Source organism: Lepidochelys kempii, chromosome 3 (genome assembly GCF_965140285.1).
Source record: "Lepidochelys kempii isolate rLepKem1 chromosome 3, rLepKem1.hap1, whole genome shotgun sequence".
Classification (NCBI taxonomy): Eukaryota; Metazoa; Chordata; order Testudines; family Cheloniidae; genus Lepidochelys; species Lepidochelys kempii.
The window spans coordinates 156084507-156105444 of NC_136382.1; the positions used below are offsets into that span (position 1 = coordinate 156084507).

At 44.8% G+C, this 20938-nt stretch overlaps 1 protein-coding gene across 1 annotated transcript in view; it reads right to left on the bottom strand.

The window, feature by feature from the left end:
* The window catches only part of ALK (ALK receptor tyrosine kinase), a 538912-nt gene that overhangs the window by 67486 nt on the left and 450488 nt on the right, over positions 1–20938 (bottom strand). The window contains exons 10-11 of the mRNA XM_073336696.2: positions 9243–9337; positions 7975–8118 (exon numbers count right to left, since the gene is read on the bottom strand). Coding sequence (XP_073192797.1) covers positions 7975–8118; positions 9243–9337 — 239 coding nt within the window. The remainder of the gene's footprint in view (positions 1–7974; positions 8119–9242; positions 9338–20938) is intronic.

Here is a 20938-nt window from a genome sequence, read left to right on the forward strand (position 1 = left end):
GGTGTTAAAGAGCAGTGTTGGCTTTGCTCACATTTTTAGGTTCCTGTATCATTAAGTATGTCTGTCTACTAGCACGTTTGTCGGTAAGACTTTTGTTGATCGGGGTGTGAAAAAACCACCCCTCTGACCAACATAAGTTTCGCTGACAAGAGTGCCGGCGTGGACAGCACTATGTCAGCAGGAGAAGCTGTCCCACCGACACAGTTACCGCCGCTCATTGGGGGTGGTTTAATTATGTCGTCAGGAGAGCTCTCTCCCGTTAGCATAGAGCGGCTACGGGGGAGACCTTACAGCCGAAAGCCAAAGCTGAGCCACTATAAGTTCTCTAGTGCCGACAGAGCCTAAGTAGTGATACATTATTGGGACATAAAAAGACAAGCGAATACTGTGTTTTGCATTACGGGGAAGTAAGCAAATCTTGCGAGTGATGTTGGTATCAGTACAGGAAAGTCTAGACAGCCCTCTTCTTAGACTCTCTCTCTCAACTATTTATATAGCATCAATCTCTATCCATCCATCCATCCATCCATCCATCCACCCTCACCAACCACTCCTCTTCAATCTATCAGTCCTCTGAGGAAGGAGAACAAGGCAGAGGAAGACCTGAAAATACTTCTCAAATCAACAGAGTGGACAGCGTTAAATCATAGGTCTAAAAAGTGTGAACTGCCCAATTCATCTCAGCTGCGTGGGTAACTCTGGAGAGTAGTAATTTCAATTTAACTGCACAGTGATATGTTTTGATCTTTTCAACAGAAGCATCCTGCTGAACTGGCATTGTGGGTGTTGTCTGAGTACAGTGCCTCTACTGTTTCTCCTCAGTTTAACCCCTGGGGGAAAGCAAATGTGAAGGACGAGATAGTGTAAAAGTTTTGTGTCTACAGAGGGTCGGACCACCACCCCCACTATTACTTTCAACACACTTTCCATCACTACTTTGCTACTATTTTCGGGGCGGGGGGAGGCTGCTTGTTCACTGAGTTTACTTCTGCTTAATATGGAAATGCAATTCTGCAGACATCTTTATTGCATTATACCAATGGTGCAGTTGGTATAATTGCATGTGAAGAGCCAACAAATGTAATTTTCTTCTGCTTAATACTTGCTCCGTTGCTCCTTTCAGCTCCTTCATCTGATTAACTAATATGACTCAGAGTTCTTCCGAGAAACACCAGAGCAGTATCCTATGCAGAACTTTCCTCTGATGCAAACTGCAAAATCCCTGTAAACATCAGCTGTCATGGGAAAGACTGAAGCTGAAGGAAAAAGACAATCCAGCTCAAATCACAATACAACCCATTGACATTAGCCAGGGGCGAAAATTGGATCATGCAGTTGCTGATGGACACACAAGTAGTGTGACTTGAAAAAAAGTTCACTTTTTTGTTGTTCAGTGATCTGTCATTTGTGTCTGTGTGCCATGGCACTTCTGAACTGTGATTGGGACCAAAAGAGAGGCTGAAATATTGGAAGAGAGGCTATTTGTATGGTATTTGCAACCTGTCCAGGAGCACCAGAAATCTCGTGATGAAAACCTAACCACTGTCAGTTCTGCCATCAAGCCCTTTTCCTTCTGTCTCTTTTTGCCTACCCAGAGGCCCATTTCTGTTTCTTCCTGTTTCTGGTCATTTGTTTACTGTGCTAATAATTCATCACTGGCCTTTTGCAACCTTCTGCCACTTTCAACTTTGTGTCTCCTCCTATGCCTGAAATTCCCACAATCTGGCCTTGTCTACACAATAAAGTTGCAATGGTTTAATTTAAATTGGCTTTTAGCTGGACACCGATTACAGTTTAAGAGTGATATATTTCAATTTTGCTTAAACTGGTACCTAACTGATTTTAAAGCAATCCAGAATAAATCTGTTTTAAACAAAAATAAGTGTCCACACTGACACAAGTTGAATTAAATTCGTTTAAAATGACACTTTTAGTTAAATCAGTGCAACCTTCTCATGTAGACAAGCTTGCTCTTGGCACCACCCTCTCCTCCTGAGAATTCCTTCTCAAAAAAGCTTCTGCCACAAAGCCTTTCAACAAGAATCTGCCACACAAACAGTGGCCACTTCTTAAATTAAAAATAAAAGGATCTACACTGCTGTGTGATCAACCAACCTTATCTGGTGCTTTGTGTCTGGACTGGACTGTTTGCCTGTGTAGACTATGTGATCTTAGTGATAGGGATTATGTCTCCGTTATATAGAGCTCTGAGCAGACAATCACCATTCATCTAATAACCACCTCAGAAGTACCTGAGGGAGATGAAGCAACAACTCTGACAAGTTCTCTATGAACTTTGTGTCATAAACCTGCCTCCCCCAGGATCATCAGCCATCACAGAACTCTGGGACTTTCAGCACCAAAACAGCCCTTCAACACTTGAGGAAGAGGAGTAACTGCACTAGCTGGTAGCAGTACGGGGTTCTCATCATTTATGTGAACCAGATGCTAGGGTAGGATGCAATGCACTTAGTCAGTGTGTTCACATGATATTGCTGTCATAGACAATGACTGGGTGCTTCAATATCATTTATAGTAATTCTGTGCTACTACCATCACACCCTTGCCAACCCACAGGGTCTAAGGCATGGAGAGGCTCCAGCCATGCTGAACAGGAGTAGGAATTGAGAAGGTCTTTTGCTGTGTACTAGTCTGAGAATGGATAGGGATGGTTTGTGGTGATGAACATTCACTAATTCTGCTGGAACAGGTTTTCCTGAACAAGATCAGAATCAGCAAAGAGTGTGGGCTAGAGGCCGCTCTGAGTTACCCAGGTGTAATCCAGAATAGTGTTGGTGAAGTCAATGGAGTTACTCCGGATTTATATTCATGTAACTGAGTAGCAGCACCTCTTACACTGAGCTTCCTGCTATATGAGCTGGGTCAGTTCAGGGAGTTGAGACTGTAGTTTTATTGTCTCTCTAGCTACAGAAACATAGTTCTTTGTTTTAATCTGACTGGTTAAAAAGGAAATATTACAGTCTGTGATCCATCATACAAGCCAAAGATCACATTAGCTTTAACTACTTTTGGCTGGGCTCATCTTGATCAATGCACTCTTAGGGATGTCACGGTGGTGCTGATGCTGTGGGTTCACTTGCACAACTGTAAACATGCAGTCATCAAACTAATGGCCCCTGACAGGCTCAACCTGAGGTTTCTTAAATGTATTACTGGGATGCAGGAAGCAAGAGATAAAAGCCAGGTAAAATGTAGAGGTCAGGGACCTGCTTCTCTTATTGAACAATGGGACACAGACACTGGAAAGTTCACCCAGAGCAGAGGCTCTGTAACACAAGAAGCTCAAAGTGGCTGATGTTGGGGCACCTGGGAGATGTACTGACTTAGTGCATCTGTGTAAAAATGGTTCCTGTGAAGTTCCTTCAAGAAGTTATTTCTGTTCTCTCCTGGAGGAGCCCTTATAGAAGAAGGGGGTAGTACCACTGTCTACCCTCTCCTGGGTATGAATTCCAGCTCTGGGATAGCTGTTCCCACAGGTGCAAAGAGGTGAAGATTGCCACCTCTCTGCACATAGGAGCTATTCAAGGTCCAGGTGCCAGAAGCCATTGTAAAAAGGGCCAGGAATAGCAATGTTGGTAAAAAGTAGGGACAGGCAAACTGGCTTGGATAACATAAGTGACCTGAACCTGCAGCCAAGACTCAAAACAAACCTTTTCTGAGGTTCAAAGCAGCATGGGTACCCTTCCCCCACCCTCCCCCAGGCTTTCTCCCATTATTTTGAGTTTCCAGGTACCTCTCTGAATTTCAAGATATCAGATGGATCAAGAAGTTGAAGAGTAAGAAGGTCCTATTCTCACAGTATCTTCAGCCCAGAAAGAAGCTGGAAGTAATGGAATTTTTATAGGGAAGCCTGTTGTCATGAGATTCCCGGCTCTATTTTCCAGACTCAAGAGGCTCAGATTAACTCTGGATGCAAATTTTGGACACTTACCTAACTGAACCCGAGCGCCAAACGTTCTGAGGTTCATCCATTGCTAATAAAAAGAACAACAGGCCTTATTGTTGTATTTGTGGAATTGGTTCTTCATGAAGCAGCTCTTTGAGGGCAAGCTTGACTCTCCCCAAAAGGGAGATTGGTAAGAGAGTGGCGATACGGTGGCTGAAATGGCTCCATTCAGAATGGATTGAGTTTTTAACAGTAGGGTACTTGGGCTTTACAGATGAGATCTTGATGTGGCTCATTACAAAGGGAAGTGAGAGGAAAGAACAAAGTGATTATAATACTTGAAATTCTTCTGTACCATAACATCGAATAGTTTCAGTCTTACCTAAAGCACTGGGTACCTGGGGACAAAATGCAGCACCATGTGCCAGCTATATTACCATGCAAGCACTGATATTCCTATGGACAGTCAACCCTGTTGATTCTTATATGGTTTCTATCAGCATAGAATCTGGACACCTCACAAACATTAGTAAGTTATTCTCACAACACCTCTGTGCTGTAGGATAGTAGAATTATCCCCACTTATACATGGGAAACTGAGGCACAGAGAAATTAAAGGTAAAATTTTCAAAGCACCTAAGTGGATTAAGAATCTAAGTCACCTTTTCAAAAGTTCATTTTAGGCTCCTAAGTACCATTGATTTCCATAAGACTTCGTTTAATAAGTGATTAAGTCACTTTGGAAATGCAGCTTAGGCTCCTAAATTGCTTAGGAGCTGCTGAAAATGTTCCCCTTAGTGACTTGCCCAAGATCACACAGGAAGTCTGTGCCAGCCCCAGAAACTGAACTTAGATCTTGAGTCCTAGTCCAATTCCTTAACTCTCAGCCTTTGTTCTTGCATTCTGCTGCTGTACAGTGCTTGCTATAGAGAATAGCAACACATTCCTTCTGTTGATACTACTCTAGCGTACATGAGCTGCCTGCTGGGAAGGAGGAGGTGTGAACAAATCCCAGGGCTTGTTAACAGGGTTTATGAATCGTGTACCAGCTAGGGCCCTGTGTTCCCCAACCTGCATGGGGAAGGGTATCTGGCAGCAGAAAGGATGGCATTTCAAGTTGGCAGATAAATAACTTGTTAATAACTCTGATAGTCAGGGAAGTCAGCTGCCCATGCAATGGACTATAGAAACTCAAATGAATCCCTGAGAGCTTGTCTCTCCTGGGATCTCCATGACCCCTCTGCCAGTGCTCAGGAAGAGCAGGGATCTGTCTGATTTGAATGCAGAGGGGACAAAAGATGGTGAGAGGGGAAAAGGAGTCTGCTGAGACTGAGAATGGAGATAGAGGAGGAGAGAAACTGTGACTATAACAGGCTGGGTTATAAGGAGACTGGGAATGGGAACTGGGAGGAGTGGAGACTGGGATTGGAAGTCAGTGATGGAAATGTGGGGGAATAGAAGCAAGTTGGTGGGCTGTGGTGGGGGGGACACTGAGATTGGACAAGGAACTGTGGAGAAAGGGGAAGACTAGGTCTGGCTGAGTAAGGAAACTGGCACTAGGAACAGGTCTTGGGGGGAACAGGAGTGGGGGGAAGGGAGATAGATCTCACAAGCAGCTGGGGTGTGGAGGGAGAACTGGGCAAAGAGATTGGAACATGGAGCCGGGAAGGGGGTGGGAAGGACAGATGGTGTTTGAATGGAGAGATGGGAGGGACCAGGAGACTGGGACTGGGTTTGGGGAATGGGAGAGACTAAGAGTAGGAGGGAGAGACGGGGCCTCAGTGAGCCTGGAGAAGGAGACTAGGACTTGCTGGGCAAGGAGTCTGGGAGAAGAAGCCTGAGGAGTGGAGACTGGGACTGGGTATGTAATGAAAATGGGACTGGGACCAAGGGACAGGGGCAGAGAAGAGACGGGACAGGGACAGGTTGGAGGGGACAAGGCAAGAGAAATTAGCAGGAGACTACACTCCCTTCCAGAATCTAAAATTGAGCCAGAGATTCCTGAGACTCACCATGCCTCTGCTATCAGCAAATATCGGGGAACCTCACTGGCAAAGTGCATCTCATCCCTCTCTGGTGCTGGTATCAGTACTTGGTTAGCTCAAATGACAGAGGTTAGTGTGGTGGACTTAAAGGTTCCAGACCTACTGAGGGTCCACGTGCATGTCAAGGTGATGCCACATAAAGGAATTAATTTTCTTCCAGTTTGTTTTTTTAAAAAAACTAGCAAATTACGTCGAAAAAAAAATTACCATAAAAGAATATTGTTCTGGTTGCAAAATCAAGAACTCAGAAGTTAGGAAATGCCAGAATTAAGGTTGCCTGTGCAATTTCAGTTACAGTGTCTCATGAGTAAGATACGTTTCCCATTCATTGTACATTTTTCTCCCCCACACAACATAGCCAAGTAGATGAGAAGAATTTGGACCCAACATACCTAACCAACCATGAGAACTGCTGCATCTTAAAACTAGCCTGAGATGATGTCTTTAAAAAATCTCTCACTTTTATTTTAATCTAGTGCCAAAAAGAGGGGAAGTGAAATGAGCTGATGCAGATACATTAACTAGTGAGGTGTGTGACTAGACCAGGATGGATTGGACTAGCGATGTGGACTTCGCTGTATATTTTGCTTTGAGTATGGCTTTTTTCCCCAAACGATCAAGAGTCCAGACAAATGTACAGTTTCAAAGTGACCATTATTCGAGTTTGAGAAGAACCTCCCCCCACCCACGTTCCTTTCTTTTGCAGCTCACAAACCAAATTAATTATAATTAACAACCTAATGATGCTTGATTTCCTCTGATCTGTTCGATTTGCCAGGGGCTTATAAAAGGCTTTATTGTTTTCTTTGATAATAAACTATACTGGATTCCATTGTGTTTAAAATCATAGAATCATAGAATCTCAGGGTTGGAAGGGACCTCAGGAGGTCATCTAGTCCAACGCCCTGCTTAAAGCAGGACCAATCCCCAATTAAATCATCCCAGCCAGGGCTTTGTCAAGCCTGACCTTAAAAACTTTAAGGAAGCAGATTCTACCACCTCCCTAGGTAATGCATTCCAGTGTTTCACCACCCTCCTAGTGAAGAAGTTTTTCCTAATATCCAACCTAAACCTCCCCCACTGCAACTTGAGACCATTACTCCTTGTCCTGTCCTCTTCTACCACTGAGAATAGTCTAGAACCATCCTCTCTGGAACCACCTCTAAGGTAGTTGAAAGCAGCTATCAAATCCCCTCTCATTCTTCTCTTCTGCAGCCTAAACAATCCCAGTTCCCTCAGCCTCTCCTCATAAGTCATGCGTTCCAGACCCCTAATCATTTTTGTTGCCCTTCGCTGGACTCTCTCCAATTTATCCACATCCTTCTTGTAGTGCGGGGCCCAAAACTGGACACAGTACTCCAGATGAGGCCTCACCAATGTCGCATAGAGGGGAACGATCACGTCCCTCGATCTGCTCGCTATGCCCCTACTTATACATCCCAAAATACCATTAGCCTTCTTGGCAACAAGGGCACACTGCTGACTCATATCCAGCTTCTCGTCCACTGTCACCCCTAGGTCCTTTTCCGCAGAACTGCTGCCTAGCCATTCGGTCCCTAGTCTGTAGCTGTGCATTGGGTTCTTCCATCCTAAGTGCAGGACCCTGCATTTATCCTTATTGAACCTCATCAGATTTCTTTTGGCCCAATCCTCCAATTTGTCTAGGTCCCTCTGTATCCTATCCCTGCCCTCCAGCGTATCTACCACTCCTCCCAGTTTAGTATCATCCGCAAATTTGCTGAGAGTGCAATCCACACCATCCTCCAGATCATTTATGAAGATATTGAACAAAACTGGCCCCAGGACCGACCCCTGGGGCACTCCACTTGACACCGGCTGCCAACTAGACATGGAGCCATTGATCACTACCCGTTGAGCCCGACAATCTAGCCAACTTTCTACCCACCTTATAGTGCATTCATCCAGCCTGTACTTCTTTAACTTGCTGACATTTAGCTGAAATCTGCACGACTGTGAAAGCTGAGTGCCCTGGAATGATTCTCAGCCAGAGAAACTCCCTACCTGCAGGACCAGAGATGGGAACAGTGCTGATTTGGAGGCTCTCCAGAATCTTTTGTTCCAATCTGATCCTTTTCTGGCTGTCTCCTTTGGTGAATAGATTGCTCGAGTCTGGAGCCGCATCTCGAGATGTCTTCTCTCCATCGACTAGAACACAAAAAAGCCACAGTCTGGTTTATGACTGCACAAAAAAGCCACACTCTGGTTTATGACTGCACTCCATATCTCGGCAAATGGAGGTAAGATACAGCTGGTGGCCACTCTGCCTGGGTCAAGAGTCTGCCAGCCACAGGGCAAAACAATATTAAAGGGAGGGCAGAAGGGCATTTTATTGCTGCTGTGGGAGTTGAAACAAACGAAGGAGAAAAGGAAGTGGGAGGAAAGCATGCTGAACAAAAAAGCAAAGCAAATGAAGCTAATAAGCTGAAATAGAGAACTGAAAGGGACACAGTCTAACAGAGTGGGTCTTACCAAGATTTAGGTGCTAAAATGGTAGATAGGTAACAATATATATTTGCTATTTAAAGTCTGGCAATCTCATTGTCACATCAGTTCCTGTTCTAGATTGCAGGAAGATACTGGGATAATTTAACACACTTACATATTAAATAATTAGCCACATATGAGGCTAGAGATGGGCCAGTCATAAACGCTGAATCCAAATCTGAACTTACCCAGAGCATGGGGTGATTCTGTAACCTGGTGTTTTGGCTGGGCAAGCTATAGATATTGGGCCAGCCATGAAGTTTGGGTCTAGATCCAAACTTTCTTTGAAGTTTGGAGGACAGCTTAGATCCTGGGTTTTGATTCAGACCTATCTTTGTGTGAGTCAAATGAAACTGCCCTATTCCAATAAGAACACTTCACTTGATGGTCTTACGAAATTAGGGTCAATCACAGAATACCTAGGTTTACCTCTTTTCCCAGGCAGCATCCAATTTCTATTCATTTAGTCAAGTTTATTGTCACAGATAACAAACCAGCTAAGGAGGAATGTTTTGCATCCACAAATTGGCATTTGAGCCATATTGTGTAGACAGGTGATGCCACCATCTGGATTTGTAATGGACACTTCTCCACCGTATGTCTCATTATCAATTCAAATGCAAAGTCAACGCTCAAGAAAACTGATAAAACGTAGTGAAAGAGTCTCTTTCATCTGCACACAGGTACAATTTCAGGGATTTACCCTGATATTTCTGGAAAGATTTAGAAAACAACTGTACCCCTTCACCCGATCACAAATAAAGGCTAACAAGAGGCACACTTACTTGTTAGATAACAGTCCAGGCTAAGAGACACATTGTCAAAAGCAATAATGGCATCGGATTCTTCTTCCCATGAAGTGATGATCTGAAGCCAAAACCTGTACAGATGGGGGTAAAGAAAAGGGATCTAGTTAAGTTAAGGAGATGCGATTCCAGAGTTATCCAAAAATAAAAGGATAAGTTTTAGAAAAGAGAAAACTTCTCCTTTGACATAGGATCATGCAATCTTATAGTAATGGAGAAAGAATAGTGAACCCTGCCTTGCAAAGGTCAATTGGGTACTATGTTGATGGCGACTGTAGAAATACCTAGATAGATACAAAGGGGAGTATGCTTATACTTTTGTTGCAGAAGGCAAAACTGAGGCACAAGGAGAATAAGTGTCTTGTCCAAGCTCAGACAGCAAGTTGGGGAAGAACCATGAACAGAACCCAGTTCTCTTGATTCGCAGTGTAAAATTTTCAAAAGCACTGGAGTGACTTCAGAGCATAGGTTCTCTTTTCAAAAGTGACTTAGGCACTTTGGGCTGGATCCACCATGATGACTTAGGCTCAGCAATGAACTGCCTAATGTTTAGGGGCCCTGCTGCCTACTGGGATTCACAGCCCTAAGTTAGGCTCCCTATTCAATACATGTGGAGAGTTAGGTGCCCAAGAAGGGGATTCACAAAAGCCAGCATGCCACGTGGGGAGCTGCCCACGCTAGTAAATAGGTAATGCTGAGGAGAGGAGTGTGGTATAAATCCCACCCTTCAAAGGCGGTTAGATGTCTAACTTCAGGCCAGAGGGAGGCTTATCCCTCTATTCGAGATTCACAGCTGTGAACCCTTTCCTGGAGATAGGTGCCTAAGCCAGGTCAGGCCTTTCGTTCAAAGAAACCAAGGAGGATGTGATCCAAACCCCTCCTCTGCCAGATGAGGGATTTAAACCCAGGTCTCCCACCTCCGAGGGGGTGTGCCCTAACTGCTGGGCTTATGTACAGTGACTTCCATTCTCTCTCTGGCCCAATCCATATTTGTTATATCTGACCCAAATTCACAAGCAGTTTTGGTTCCCTAAGAAATGCATTTTTCAGCAACTTAACTATTCACTTAAAAAAAAATCATCATTTCTAAACCTGGGTGAGTGCTCTAACCACAGGGCTAACGGGTATAAAAGGAGAACCTCCACCACCGCTCCCTCTGACCATGTTTTGTGAGAGGCCCCATCCAATAGGGGACTTCTGAGAAAGCCTTCTGCTTTGGGCCCCATAGGTACGACAGGCAGGAGGAGGTCTACTTTGAGGAACATGCCGGGGCTTAAACATGAGTTAGCCACTGGGCGTCAAGACTTGGGCTGTCCTCTAAACTGGAATATACATTTACCACTGATTCATCACAAAAGGAAATTCAGAATCTCTAACTCAGATCTTGCAAGACAAATGACAGAAGAATTTGCCACTTGCAGACTATAGGAACCGTAGAACTGTTTATTTTAGTGCAAAAGAGACTGAGCATACATTTGCATTAAATCCTTTCATGCTCCCAGCTGGCCTTCAGAGGGGAGATAGGAAGAAATATCATGGCAAATTCATTTTCAATTATTTTTCAAGCCAACTGATATAGCAAAAATATTAATTTACAATAAATATTTCCAGTTCTATAATATATAGCCAGTGTAATGATATAGGGTACTCATGGGCTTAAACGGACTCTTAGAATCTAAGCTGTGCAATTTCATCTGTTCCTGCTGCTTATCTGCCACCTGGAGTCATAAGCCTTTCCTTAGGACACAAGAATAATTTCTAACGGTAACCAACCATGACACTGGGACAAGATGTTGGTCTCAAAGGTTGTATCAAGGCCACAAAAAATGATACCTTCAGGTGAAGACCGAGTAGCAAGAGAATATGAAATCTGAAAAACAGGAAAGATCTTGAGCCAAATTCTCTGCCACTTCCTGATTCTCTGCCTTATCCCCAGCCCAGGGTAGAACAGTCATAGGGCTGGTCTACCTTGTGCCACTTGTCTATGGTCTCCGAGGGTATATGTACAATGCAATTAAAACCCCATAGCTGGCCAGAGCCAATTGACTCTGGCTCCTGGGGCTCAGCCCAAGGGGCTGTGTAACCACAGTGTAGATGTTTGGTCTTGGGCTGCAGTCAGAGCTCTAGGACCCTCCCACCTTGCAGGGCACTAGAGCGCAGGCTCCAGCCTGAGCCCAAACTTCGACACTGTAATTAAACAGCCCCTTAACTCAAGCCCTGCGAGCATGAGTCATCTGACATGGGCCAGCTGCGGGTTTTTAATTGCAGTGTAGACATACTCAAAGAGACTATTTGCCAAGCTGGGTTTAGCTGGGGTGAAGCCCACTCCACCTACTTCCAGTCCCCACCACTGTCATCCTTCCTGTGCTAGGGACCCTGGGGACAGAGGCAAAGGATCTGGCACAGCCAGGAATCCACAAGCAGCAAAGTTGCTGGTGGTCTCTTTGCACCACCTGAGTGACACAAAGGGAGTGAAACAGAGTAGAAATATCAGCCCCCTTATCTCCAGGCAAATGCCCTGATCAGAGAAGAGTCTATTTATTTCTGTACTCTTTATTCCTGCAAATGCAAAAACTGTAATGCTGAAGTTTCTCCCCTCAGCATGAAGGGGGCGATATGAGCTGTACAGAGAATGTATCAAAAATAGACTTATTTTTAAAATGTTCTGAAAAACCAGAAGCAGCAGCTGTTTAGAAGAGGCTGATTGACACTGGGAATGGCATATATTCTGAAGGAAAAACATTGCTAACAATCAGAGGGAACTCAATCAGATGTCAAAACACAAACATGTTTTCTGAACTGAACTACCTTTATCACCTAGGAAGCAACCGCTCGACCTAAATAACTCCTGAGAGAAATCACAGAAGCATATTCCTTTCCCACCCCATCTTCTGTGCTGCAACAACCTGGTACTGCCAGAAGCTCTGGAGGTTTTTAGTCAATCGCCTGAAGCCCTAATTAATACAGGCACGGGGGTAAATCAAGGGAAAGCCTTGCCCAACATGTTTTGCTTTTGCAGTCCACAGTGATGCAAGCACACACACATAGACACACACACACACACAGGCCTCTCTCTGCCCACCCATCCATATCTTTCTGTTTGTTCCAAAGCTGAAACCCCAACATGCTTTGAATAAAATAATCAAAGTATTCCAGGTACTGGTGTAAAAATGAACACAGTGACACTAGGCATCCCAAATGGCTCACATTCCCCTCACTCAATACTTGGCACAACACATATAGCATTTAGGGCACAGGACTGAGTGGCTGGAGACTTGGGTTATATTACAGGCTGCAGCATTGACTCACTATGTGTCCTTGGGAAAGTCACTTAGAGCTGATCTAAATGGCATGGTAAAATGTTCTAAAGGGGTGTGATTTGGAAAGCACTTTAATGTGTTGTGCTCTAAAAGGTATCTAGTCTGCATTAATGAGCCCACCAGCAGGGTCTACATGGGGACAACTAAAGCACAACGGGTTAGAGCATTTTGTAAATCACACCTCTCTAGAGCACTTTGCTGCATCACATAGACAAGTCCTTTATCATGTACAAATCATCCTCAGTTTTAGATAAGAACACTGCACATCTCTCAAAGGGGGAAGTCCTTAGCTGTCTGTTGCACAGCCACAGGAATCTGCGAGGACTACAATCAGGAGGAATGGAGCATACTCACCACCATTACTGTTGCCTTGGCTGCAGAATCTGCTGCACCCAAAGAAGCCTGCAAAGCTGATTGAGAAATGAGGCAGCTCTCTGTGATGAGTGAGTAACCTTGTTCTCTGGAACCTTCTGGTAGCTTGCTCACAGACTGAGATATTGCCACCTAGCTACAGAAGTCCTACCTTGACAATGGATGGTAATTGCAATGTGAAGTTGTACATTTGCTGAAGAATAAAAGTCTTTCTACCAAAACAGTCAAGCTTTTGGGCACCTTTGTCTCTGAGTTAGCCTTAGCCCAGCCCTGCTGGCTCTCTTCATTCACCACGGCCACTACCAAAGAGTCAGGGGTAGACGGAAATAGTTTTCCGTATTTTCAGTTTTTACCAATTTCCACTGATAAATTACCAATTTCTTTATTAAAAGGAGTTTGGTTTTTACTGATTTACACCCGTTTATCAATCCACTTGGTATTTTTGTGGGTACTTATTTTTGTTAAACACTAGTGCTTTACGCGACTGTTGTTTCCTGCAGTGCTAGGATTGAAGCAGTTCCACAGTGTAAAACGCAGAACACCCACACAGGAGAGGTCGGCAAATCAAACAACATGAATATCGTGCTATGATTTGCTCACAAGGAGATGCTGCCCACCTATTTCTCTTGAGTCCATTTAGTGCGGCACTGAATTGAAACAATCCTCCCCAGAGAAATAATTCTAATGCCCCATATCCACCTAGTTACCTCCTTTAGTGCCAGTCTCCTTACAGGTTTGGATGGACAGGCCTGGGTTCTTCTGCATCCCCACACAGCTAATTCTGCCCTCTCTGTGGCTGGCTCCAGACTACCCCAAAATGGCTTCTCCCCACTGCAGGGTTCCCAGGGGAGGGTCGCGCACTCCCTAGTGGTCAGACTAGTGGTCGAGTTCAGGATCCTGACACAGGGAAGAAAGGAGAGCAGCAGAATACGGACCCTGGACTTCAGAAAAGCAGACTTTGACTCCCTCAGGGAACTGATGGGCAGGATCCCCTGGGAGAATAACATGAGGGGGAAAGGAGTCCAGGAGAGCTGGCTGTATTTTAAAGAATCCTAATTGAGGTTACAGGGACAAACCATCCCGATGTGTAGAAAGAATAGTAAATACGGCAGACGACCAGCTTGGCTTAACAGTGAAATCCTTGCTGATCTTGAACACAAAAAAGAATCTTACAAGAAGTGGAAGATTGGACAAGTGACCAGGGAAGAGTATAAAAATATTGCTCGGGGATTCAGGAGTGAAATCAGGAAGACCAAATCACACCTGGTGTTGCAGCTAGCAAGAGATGTTAAGAGTAACAAGAATGGTTTCTTCAGGTATGTTAGCAACAGGAAGAAAGTCAAGGAAAGTGTGGGCCCCTTACTGAATGAGAGAGGCAACCTAGTGACAGAGGATGTGGAAAAAGCTAATGTACTCATTGCTTTTTTTGCCTGTCTTCATGAACAAGGTCAGCTCCCAGACTACTGCACTGGGCAGCACAGCATGGGAAGGAGGTGACCAGCCCTTTGTGGAGAAAGAAGTGGTTCGGGACTATATAGAAAAGCTGGACGAGCACAAGTCCATGGGGCCGGATGCGCTGCACCCGAGAGTGCTAAAGGAGTTGGCGGATGTGATTGCAGAGCCATTGGCCATTATCTTTGAAAACTCATGGAGATTGGGGGAAGTCCCGGACGACTGGAAAAAGGCTAATGTAGTGCCCATCTTTAAAAAAGGGAAGAAGGAGGATCCTGGGAACTACAGGCCAGTCAGCCTCACCTCAGTCCCTGGAAAAATCATGGAGCAGGTCCTCAAGGAATCAATTCTGAAGCACTTAGAGGAGAGGAAAGTGATCAGGAACAGTCAGCATGGATTCACCAAGGGCAAGTCATGCCTGACTAATCTAATTGCCTTCTATGTTGAGATAACTGGCTCTGTAGATGAGGGGAAAGCGGTGGACATGTTGTTCCTTGATTTTAGCAAAGCTTTTGACATGGTCTCCCACAGTATTCTTGCCAGTAAGTTAAAGAAGTATGGGCTGGATGAATGGACTATAAGGTGGATAGAAAGTTGGCTAGATTGTTGGGCTCAACGGGTAGTGATCAATGGCTCCATGTCTAGTTGGCAGCCGGTATCAAGTGGAGTGCCCCAAGGGTCGGTTCTCGGGCCAGTTTTGTTCAATATCTTCATAAATGATCTGGAGGATGGTGTGGATTGCACCCTCAGCAAGTTTGCAGATGACACTAAACTGGGAGGAGTGGTAGATACGCTGGAGGGTAGGGATAGGATACAGAGGGCCCTAGACAATTTAGAGGATTGGGCCAAAAGAAATCTGATGAGGTTCAACAAGGACAAATGCAGAGTCCTGCACTTAGGACGGAAGAATCCCATGCACCGCTACAGACTAGGGACCGAATGGCTCGGCAGCAGTTCTGCAGAAAAGGACCTAGGAGTTACGGTGGACGAGAAGCTGGATATGAGTCAGCAGTGTACCCTTGTTGTCAAGAAGGCCAATGCCATTTTGGGATGTATATGTAGGGGCATTGCCAGCAGATGGAGCGGCGTGATCGTTCCCCTCTATTCGACTTTGGTGAGGCCTCATCTGGAGTACTGTGTCCAGTTTTGGGCCCCACACTACAAGGAGGATGTGGAAAAATTGGAAAGAGTCCAGTCTGCGGAAGAGAAGAATGAGGGGGGATTTGATAGCTGCTTTCAACTACCTGAAAGGGGGTTCCAAAGAGGATGGCTCTAGACTGTTCTCAGTGGTAGCTGATGACAGAACAAGGAGTAATGGTCTCAAGTTGCAGTGGGGGAGGTTTAGGTTGGATATTAGGAAAAACTTTTTCACTAGGAGGGTGGTGAAACACTGGAATGGGTTACCTAGGGAGGTGTTGGAATCTCCTTCCTTAGATATTTTTAAGGTCAGGCTTGACAAAGCCCTGGCTGGGATGATTTAGTTGGGGATTGGTCCTGCTTCGAGCAGGGGGTTGGACTAGATGACCTCCTGAGGTCCCTTCCAACCCTGAGATTCTATGATTCTATGATTAGCTCTTCTTCTCAGGCTTTCCCTTGTCAATCATTTGACTCTACCCCTTCCCCCAAGCAGGCATACCTGCAATCCTTCCCCAATCAACAGGGGCCCCTGTTGTTCTATATGGTGCCTCTCCTCTCTCCCTCTTGGTTGCTTAGCAGACTCGGGATCTGCCCTTGGCTTCCCCTACCAACCTGGGACAGTGCGCCTTTCCCTGAACGGCCACCACACAGAGTCCCAGGAAACTAGCTAAGCTCCTTGGGAGTTACAGATAGAAAAGGTAAACATGGGGCAAAACCGCAAATCTGTGCCTGAATACGAACAGGAAAATCAGTGCTTAGAAATTTTCAAGAAAAGTAAAGCCGAGAGCGAAGAGGATGCCTTGCGCTGCAAGTACGGTAGCATTGAGGTCAGTGCTCGCGTTGACAGACTAAAGGAGCATGTTGAACGCAAGCAACACAGGAAGCTTAAAGAAGCGAGTGAGCTTCGGGATAAACAGTCAATATCAGGAGCTTTCACCAGGGCTTTAAGGAAAGAGAGGACACAGCACAACTGTGTCAATGAATTTGCACGTACTCTCTGTTTCACTGGACAACCACTGTTAATAGCTGAGGGGCCTACTGATAACTTTGTACGACAATACTGTCCAGCAACAAAAACCCGTGCTAATGCAGACAACCGCACTCGTAAGTATCTGAAAGAAAATGATGCTTTAATATCTAAACTGATGGAACAATTTGATGGAAATATGGTGTCTACTCAGATTTTTGACGAGTCTCTTGAAGCTTTGGACTGCCAATTCTTGGCCTTTTTTTTTCTTTTGCTTTTTGATTTCAAAGAGAATAAACCCTGCATTGTTTTGTGCTGATGTGACATTCATCTCCTCTGCTGATACCTGTTTCATCAATGTAATAACTGATATGTTTGAGATGTACCAGCTAACTTGGGAAAACGTGGCCACAACTAACACAGATTCTGCTTCCTACATGGCTAAATTTGCAAGGGAGATTAAACTCAATCAGAAATTGGAGCTGCCACATATTACCTGTCCAGCTCATCTGATTAACGTTGAGCAGTCAGCAGCTACTGCTACGGAAGAAATGAAAGATGTGAAATCTTGACTAACTGGATTCAGAGCCATTTTCAAGGACTCAGACAAGTTGAAGGCTTTGTTTTACACAGTGTGAGACAAGCACAGAGCCGACTGCCAATTACCTACCCCTGTTGTGCCACAACGGTGCATGAGCTTGTACTTCGCTACCTGTCATGTAAATAACACGTGGACAGTGCTAATGCATCTCATAAATCATCCTGAGTTTATTGGTTCTAAAGCAGAAATTCTGAAGAGACTGGCAAATAACCAAAATGACTGCCAGCTTCTGTGCACCAAGCTAATGTTCATTGTTGAAAATTTGGAATAACTGTGTGTTGCACAGAAAACATAGTTTTCTCTGACCACTGCCAACAGGTTTCCAATACAGATATTTACCGGATCCTGACAATCAGAATCTCAGCTGAATTGAGCACAAAAGCTGCAGGAGAAATATATGGCGAGAAAACCCAGCTGTTTCTGGCAATCCTTCTGACCCCAGAACACAAGAAAACCAAAAAAGCGTTCAAAACCTTCAACCCAATGCTCAACAAGCAATGGGAGATGACTGTGACCCACAGTCTGAACCCTGAAGTGTTTGGTGCCAAAGATTATTTTTGGAATGTCATCCAGATGTTGCACCCCTTTCTCAAAGTGAATTTTGCAATAGACTATGACTGTTATGCCAGAGGGTTTCAACCATTTGCCACTAAAGATGAAATTTCAAATCTGAAAGGCACATTTACTACTTACATGAACATGCCTAACACTGACAATATGAAACTGGATGTGCTGGCTTTTTGGAACAGCCATCAAGACACACTTCCCAACTTCAGCAAAGTGGCATGGTGAGCTTTGAGTGAACCCCCTGGATCTATAGATGCAGAGCACATAATTTCCAACTTGGACTACCTCCAAGACAGCAAGAGGCTCAACATGAGTGAGGATACTGTGAAGAAATTCATGTGGATTTCTGGAAAAATGACTACCTCTGAGAGACAAAAAAAATACTTTTGTACATAAAAAAAGTTTCAATTATATTGTATATTATAAAAGTTTTTTTGGTTCTTTTTTCACCCTAATTTTTCCCAATATTTTTATTTTTAACCTGATTTCATCCTGGTTTTAATTTGGAAAATAAACACTGAAAAATTCCTGGATTATTATTATTATTATTTTACAAATAAAAACTGAAAACACAGAACTCTAGATGTAATAAAACTATTCAAATCCCTGAGATGGAACTTGGTATTTATGTTTCATTTGTTTGGCCACATGGGGAATGGAGGATGGGGTTTGCCAGAGTGTTTTGGCTGGCTGCATAATAGCCTCATTGATAGGTAAGGACTATCTTTCCTTCTGAAGTGGGGTGGAAAATGTTGATCAGTTTGTGGGTATTCGCCTCCACTAGAATACCCAGATAAGCTGCCATTCTCCTGAGGAGCCCCTGATATACCTTGAAGTCATCTAGTACCAGAGCCTCATCAGGCAATGAGGAGGATATCTGAAGGGAAGACAAAAGAAAGAGCTCCTGAGGCTGTTCCTGTGCTACCGTGGCAGGCTGCAGCTCCAAAGTAGGTTGAAGTAAGTCCTGAGCTTGAGAGTCCAAAGGCTGTTCTGTACAGACTTTCACTCCTCAGTACTGTCTGTATGGGTGATGTATGACACCTCCAGCATCCAGATCTACAATAGGGCCACTGAGGGGGCTGGTGCGGTATCAGGCCCCAGGCATATCTGGCCCTAGCATCACAACCCCTGGCTGAAATCTTCTGAAACCCATACCAGGGATTACGAGAATGGGATCAGGAGGAAGTTCTGGACTCTCAGCATTGAGATACCTGAGAGCCTACCTTGGGGTCCAATGGACACTCTGAGTATTCCAAGACCCATGGTGGCACAGTACTAAAAGGGGTCCTAGGTGACCAAGATCTGGATCTGGCTTCCTGGCTGCTGGTAACATACGCTGTGTGGGAGCTGGTACCGGACCACAAGAGGTGAAAGGAGCTGGTACCAAGCCTGAAGCTGGTGGCCCCACAACAAAGCATTCAGGTGCCAATGGTCTTGGCAGCTGTGCTGGTGTTGGAAGAGGGACTTCACTCTGAAGGAATGGGGATGGTGGTACTGACAGGCATAACAAATCCCTGGCCATGGCATAAGCCTCTGGCGTAGTCATACAAACACAGGGTGCTGACCCACAGTGATCAGGAATGATTACTCCATTGCCGCCAAAGAGGTCTTGACAGTCCCAAGAAGGGCACTGCAGTTGATGGTTCAGATCTCTCTGTATGCACTGGTACCAGGAAGTGGCAAGACAAAAGGCACACTGTGGGTATCGGCATGACATTCTGCAGAGGAGTCTGATCTCTGGACTTCAAAAAAGCTGATGCCGACGTCTCCTTATGTTTCCGAAGCTGGGACGGCTCTGAAGTCTTGGGCCTTGAAGAAGACTGTCCCGGTGAAGGGGCTCTACTGCAGCTCCCTCCTGCAGGCAAAGCTGGGCGAACACTTTGAGAAGGAGTCATTTAAGAACTTCCCTTGAATGACCAAGTGGGGTCCGATGCCCATCTAAGAGTGGTCTCCATCAGGATGTAATAGACACATTCCTCCCTCAGCTTCTTTCTCTTGGTCTCAAAACCAAAACAAATAGAGTGCCCTATCTCTAACATGACCCTCACCCAAGCATTTGAGACAGTGCAAACAAGGGTCACTGACGGAGTTGAAAAGCTTTTGTTCAAAGAGAACACAATTGCTCCGACCTTGGATGGTACAAAGGAACTAAAGGTGTGGGTGGGAAGGCTCTGATCTTTATATACTCATTTCAGAGCATGAGGAGTTTGACAATAGTTCGGGCTGCCCCTTCAAGTATCGCTAGGAAAAATATCTCTGGCACCAGTGCCTGGGACATGCACACACCTACAGTGTAATGGGCATATGCAATCACTCGAAGAAGAACTGAACTCTTTTCACTCAGTCCTACAGGAAATATCTGGGCTACCTACCCAATATGTATTTCTATCAGGAAAATGTGTGCGTTAATATGGTCTGCAGTTTGTGTGGAGTTTTCACAAACGTTTAAAAACATTTTGGCATGAACTGAATGCAGGTGAAAGATGTTATATTGACAGTTGTGAGGTGTTCTGCTTGTCTACAGAATAGACATCGCTTAGGAAATGGCAGTACAATCCTCCTCCACAGCACCCCAACATGCCTTGGTACTAAACTAGAGGACTATCTGGAATTCAGTCGCTGTGGCCCTTCACCTTTCTTCTCAGCCTGCCAAATGAATGCCAGTTAGAGAGGTGACTTTTCATTTCACAGAGGAGACAGAAAGGCTCTTCATGCCAGTTTTCAAGCCAACTTTTGCAGACTCAAGAATATTCAGATAGGCCCTTAGGGCCACATTTCAAAGGTATTTAGATCCCTAAAGAGGGAAACTGAAAATCCCACTGAGAGCCTCTCTCCTTCTTTAGGCACCTTTGAATTCTGACCCTTACTGTTTCTGGAGTTTTGGGTGATTGGCAGGGCTGAATCCAAGTTCTTCATCCTTTGAAGTCTGCTCTTCACTGCCTGTTATAGTCATGTCTCATCAGTTTCTCCTGGCAGTACAGAATTGTTCTGATTATGGAGAGAGAACGATCATCTAAGCTGGCCACATCAGAATTCCAGTAAATGCAATAAGTTAATGTCTTTTGTTACACTTCACTGGAGTTAATGCTAACCATCATTGCTAGAACTTGGGCTTCATAGATTTAACAGATGGCAGAATTTGTCCCATTGTGTTCACCAGACTTCCTGTATGTTCCTGTAAATAGGTTGATCGTCTGGTCTCTATTTGTCAGTGATAGAAACACTGAACTTCTTTTATTCACCTGTTCTAGGCCCAGAA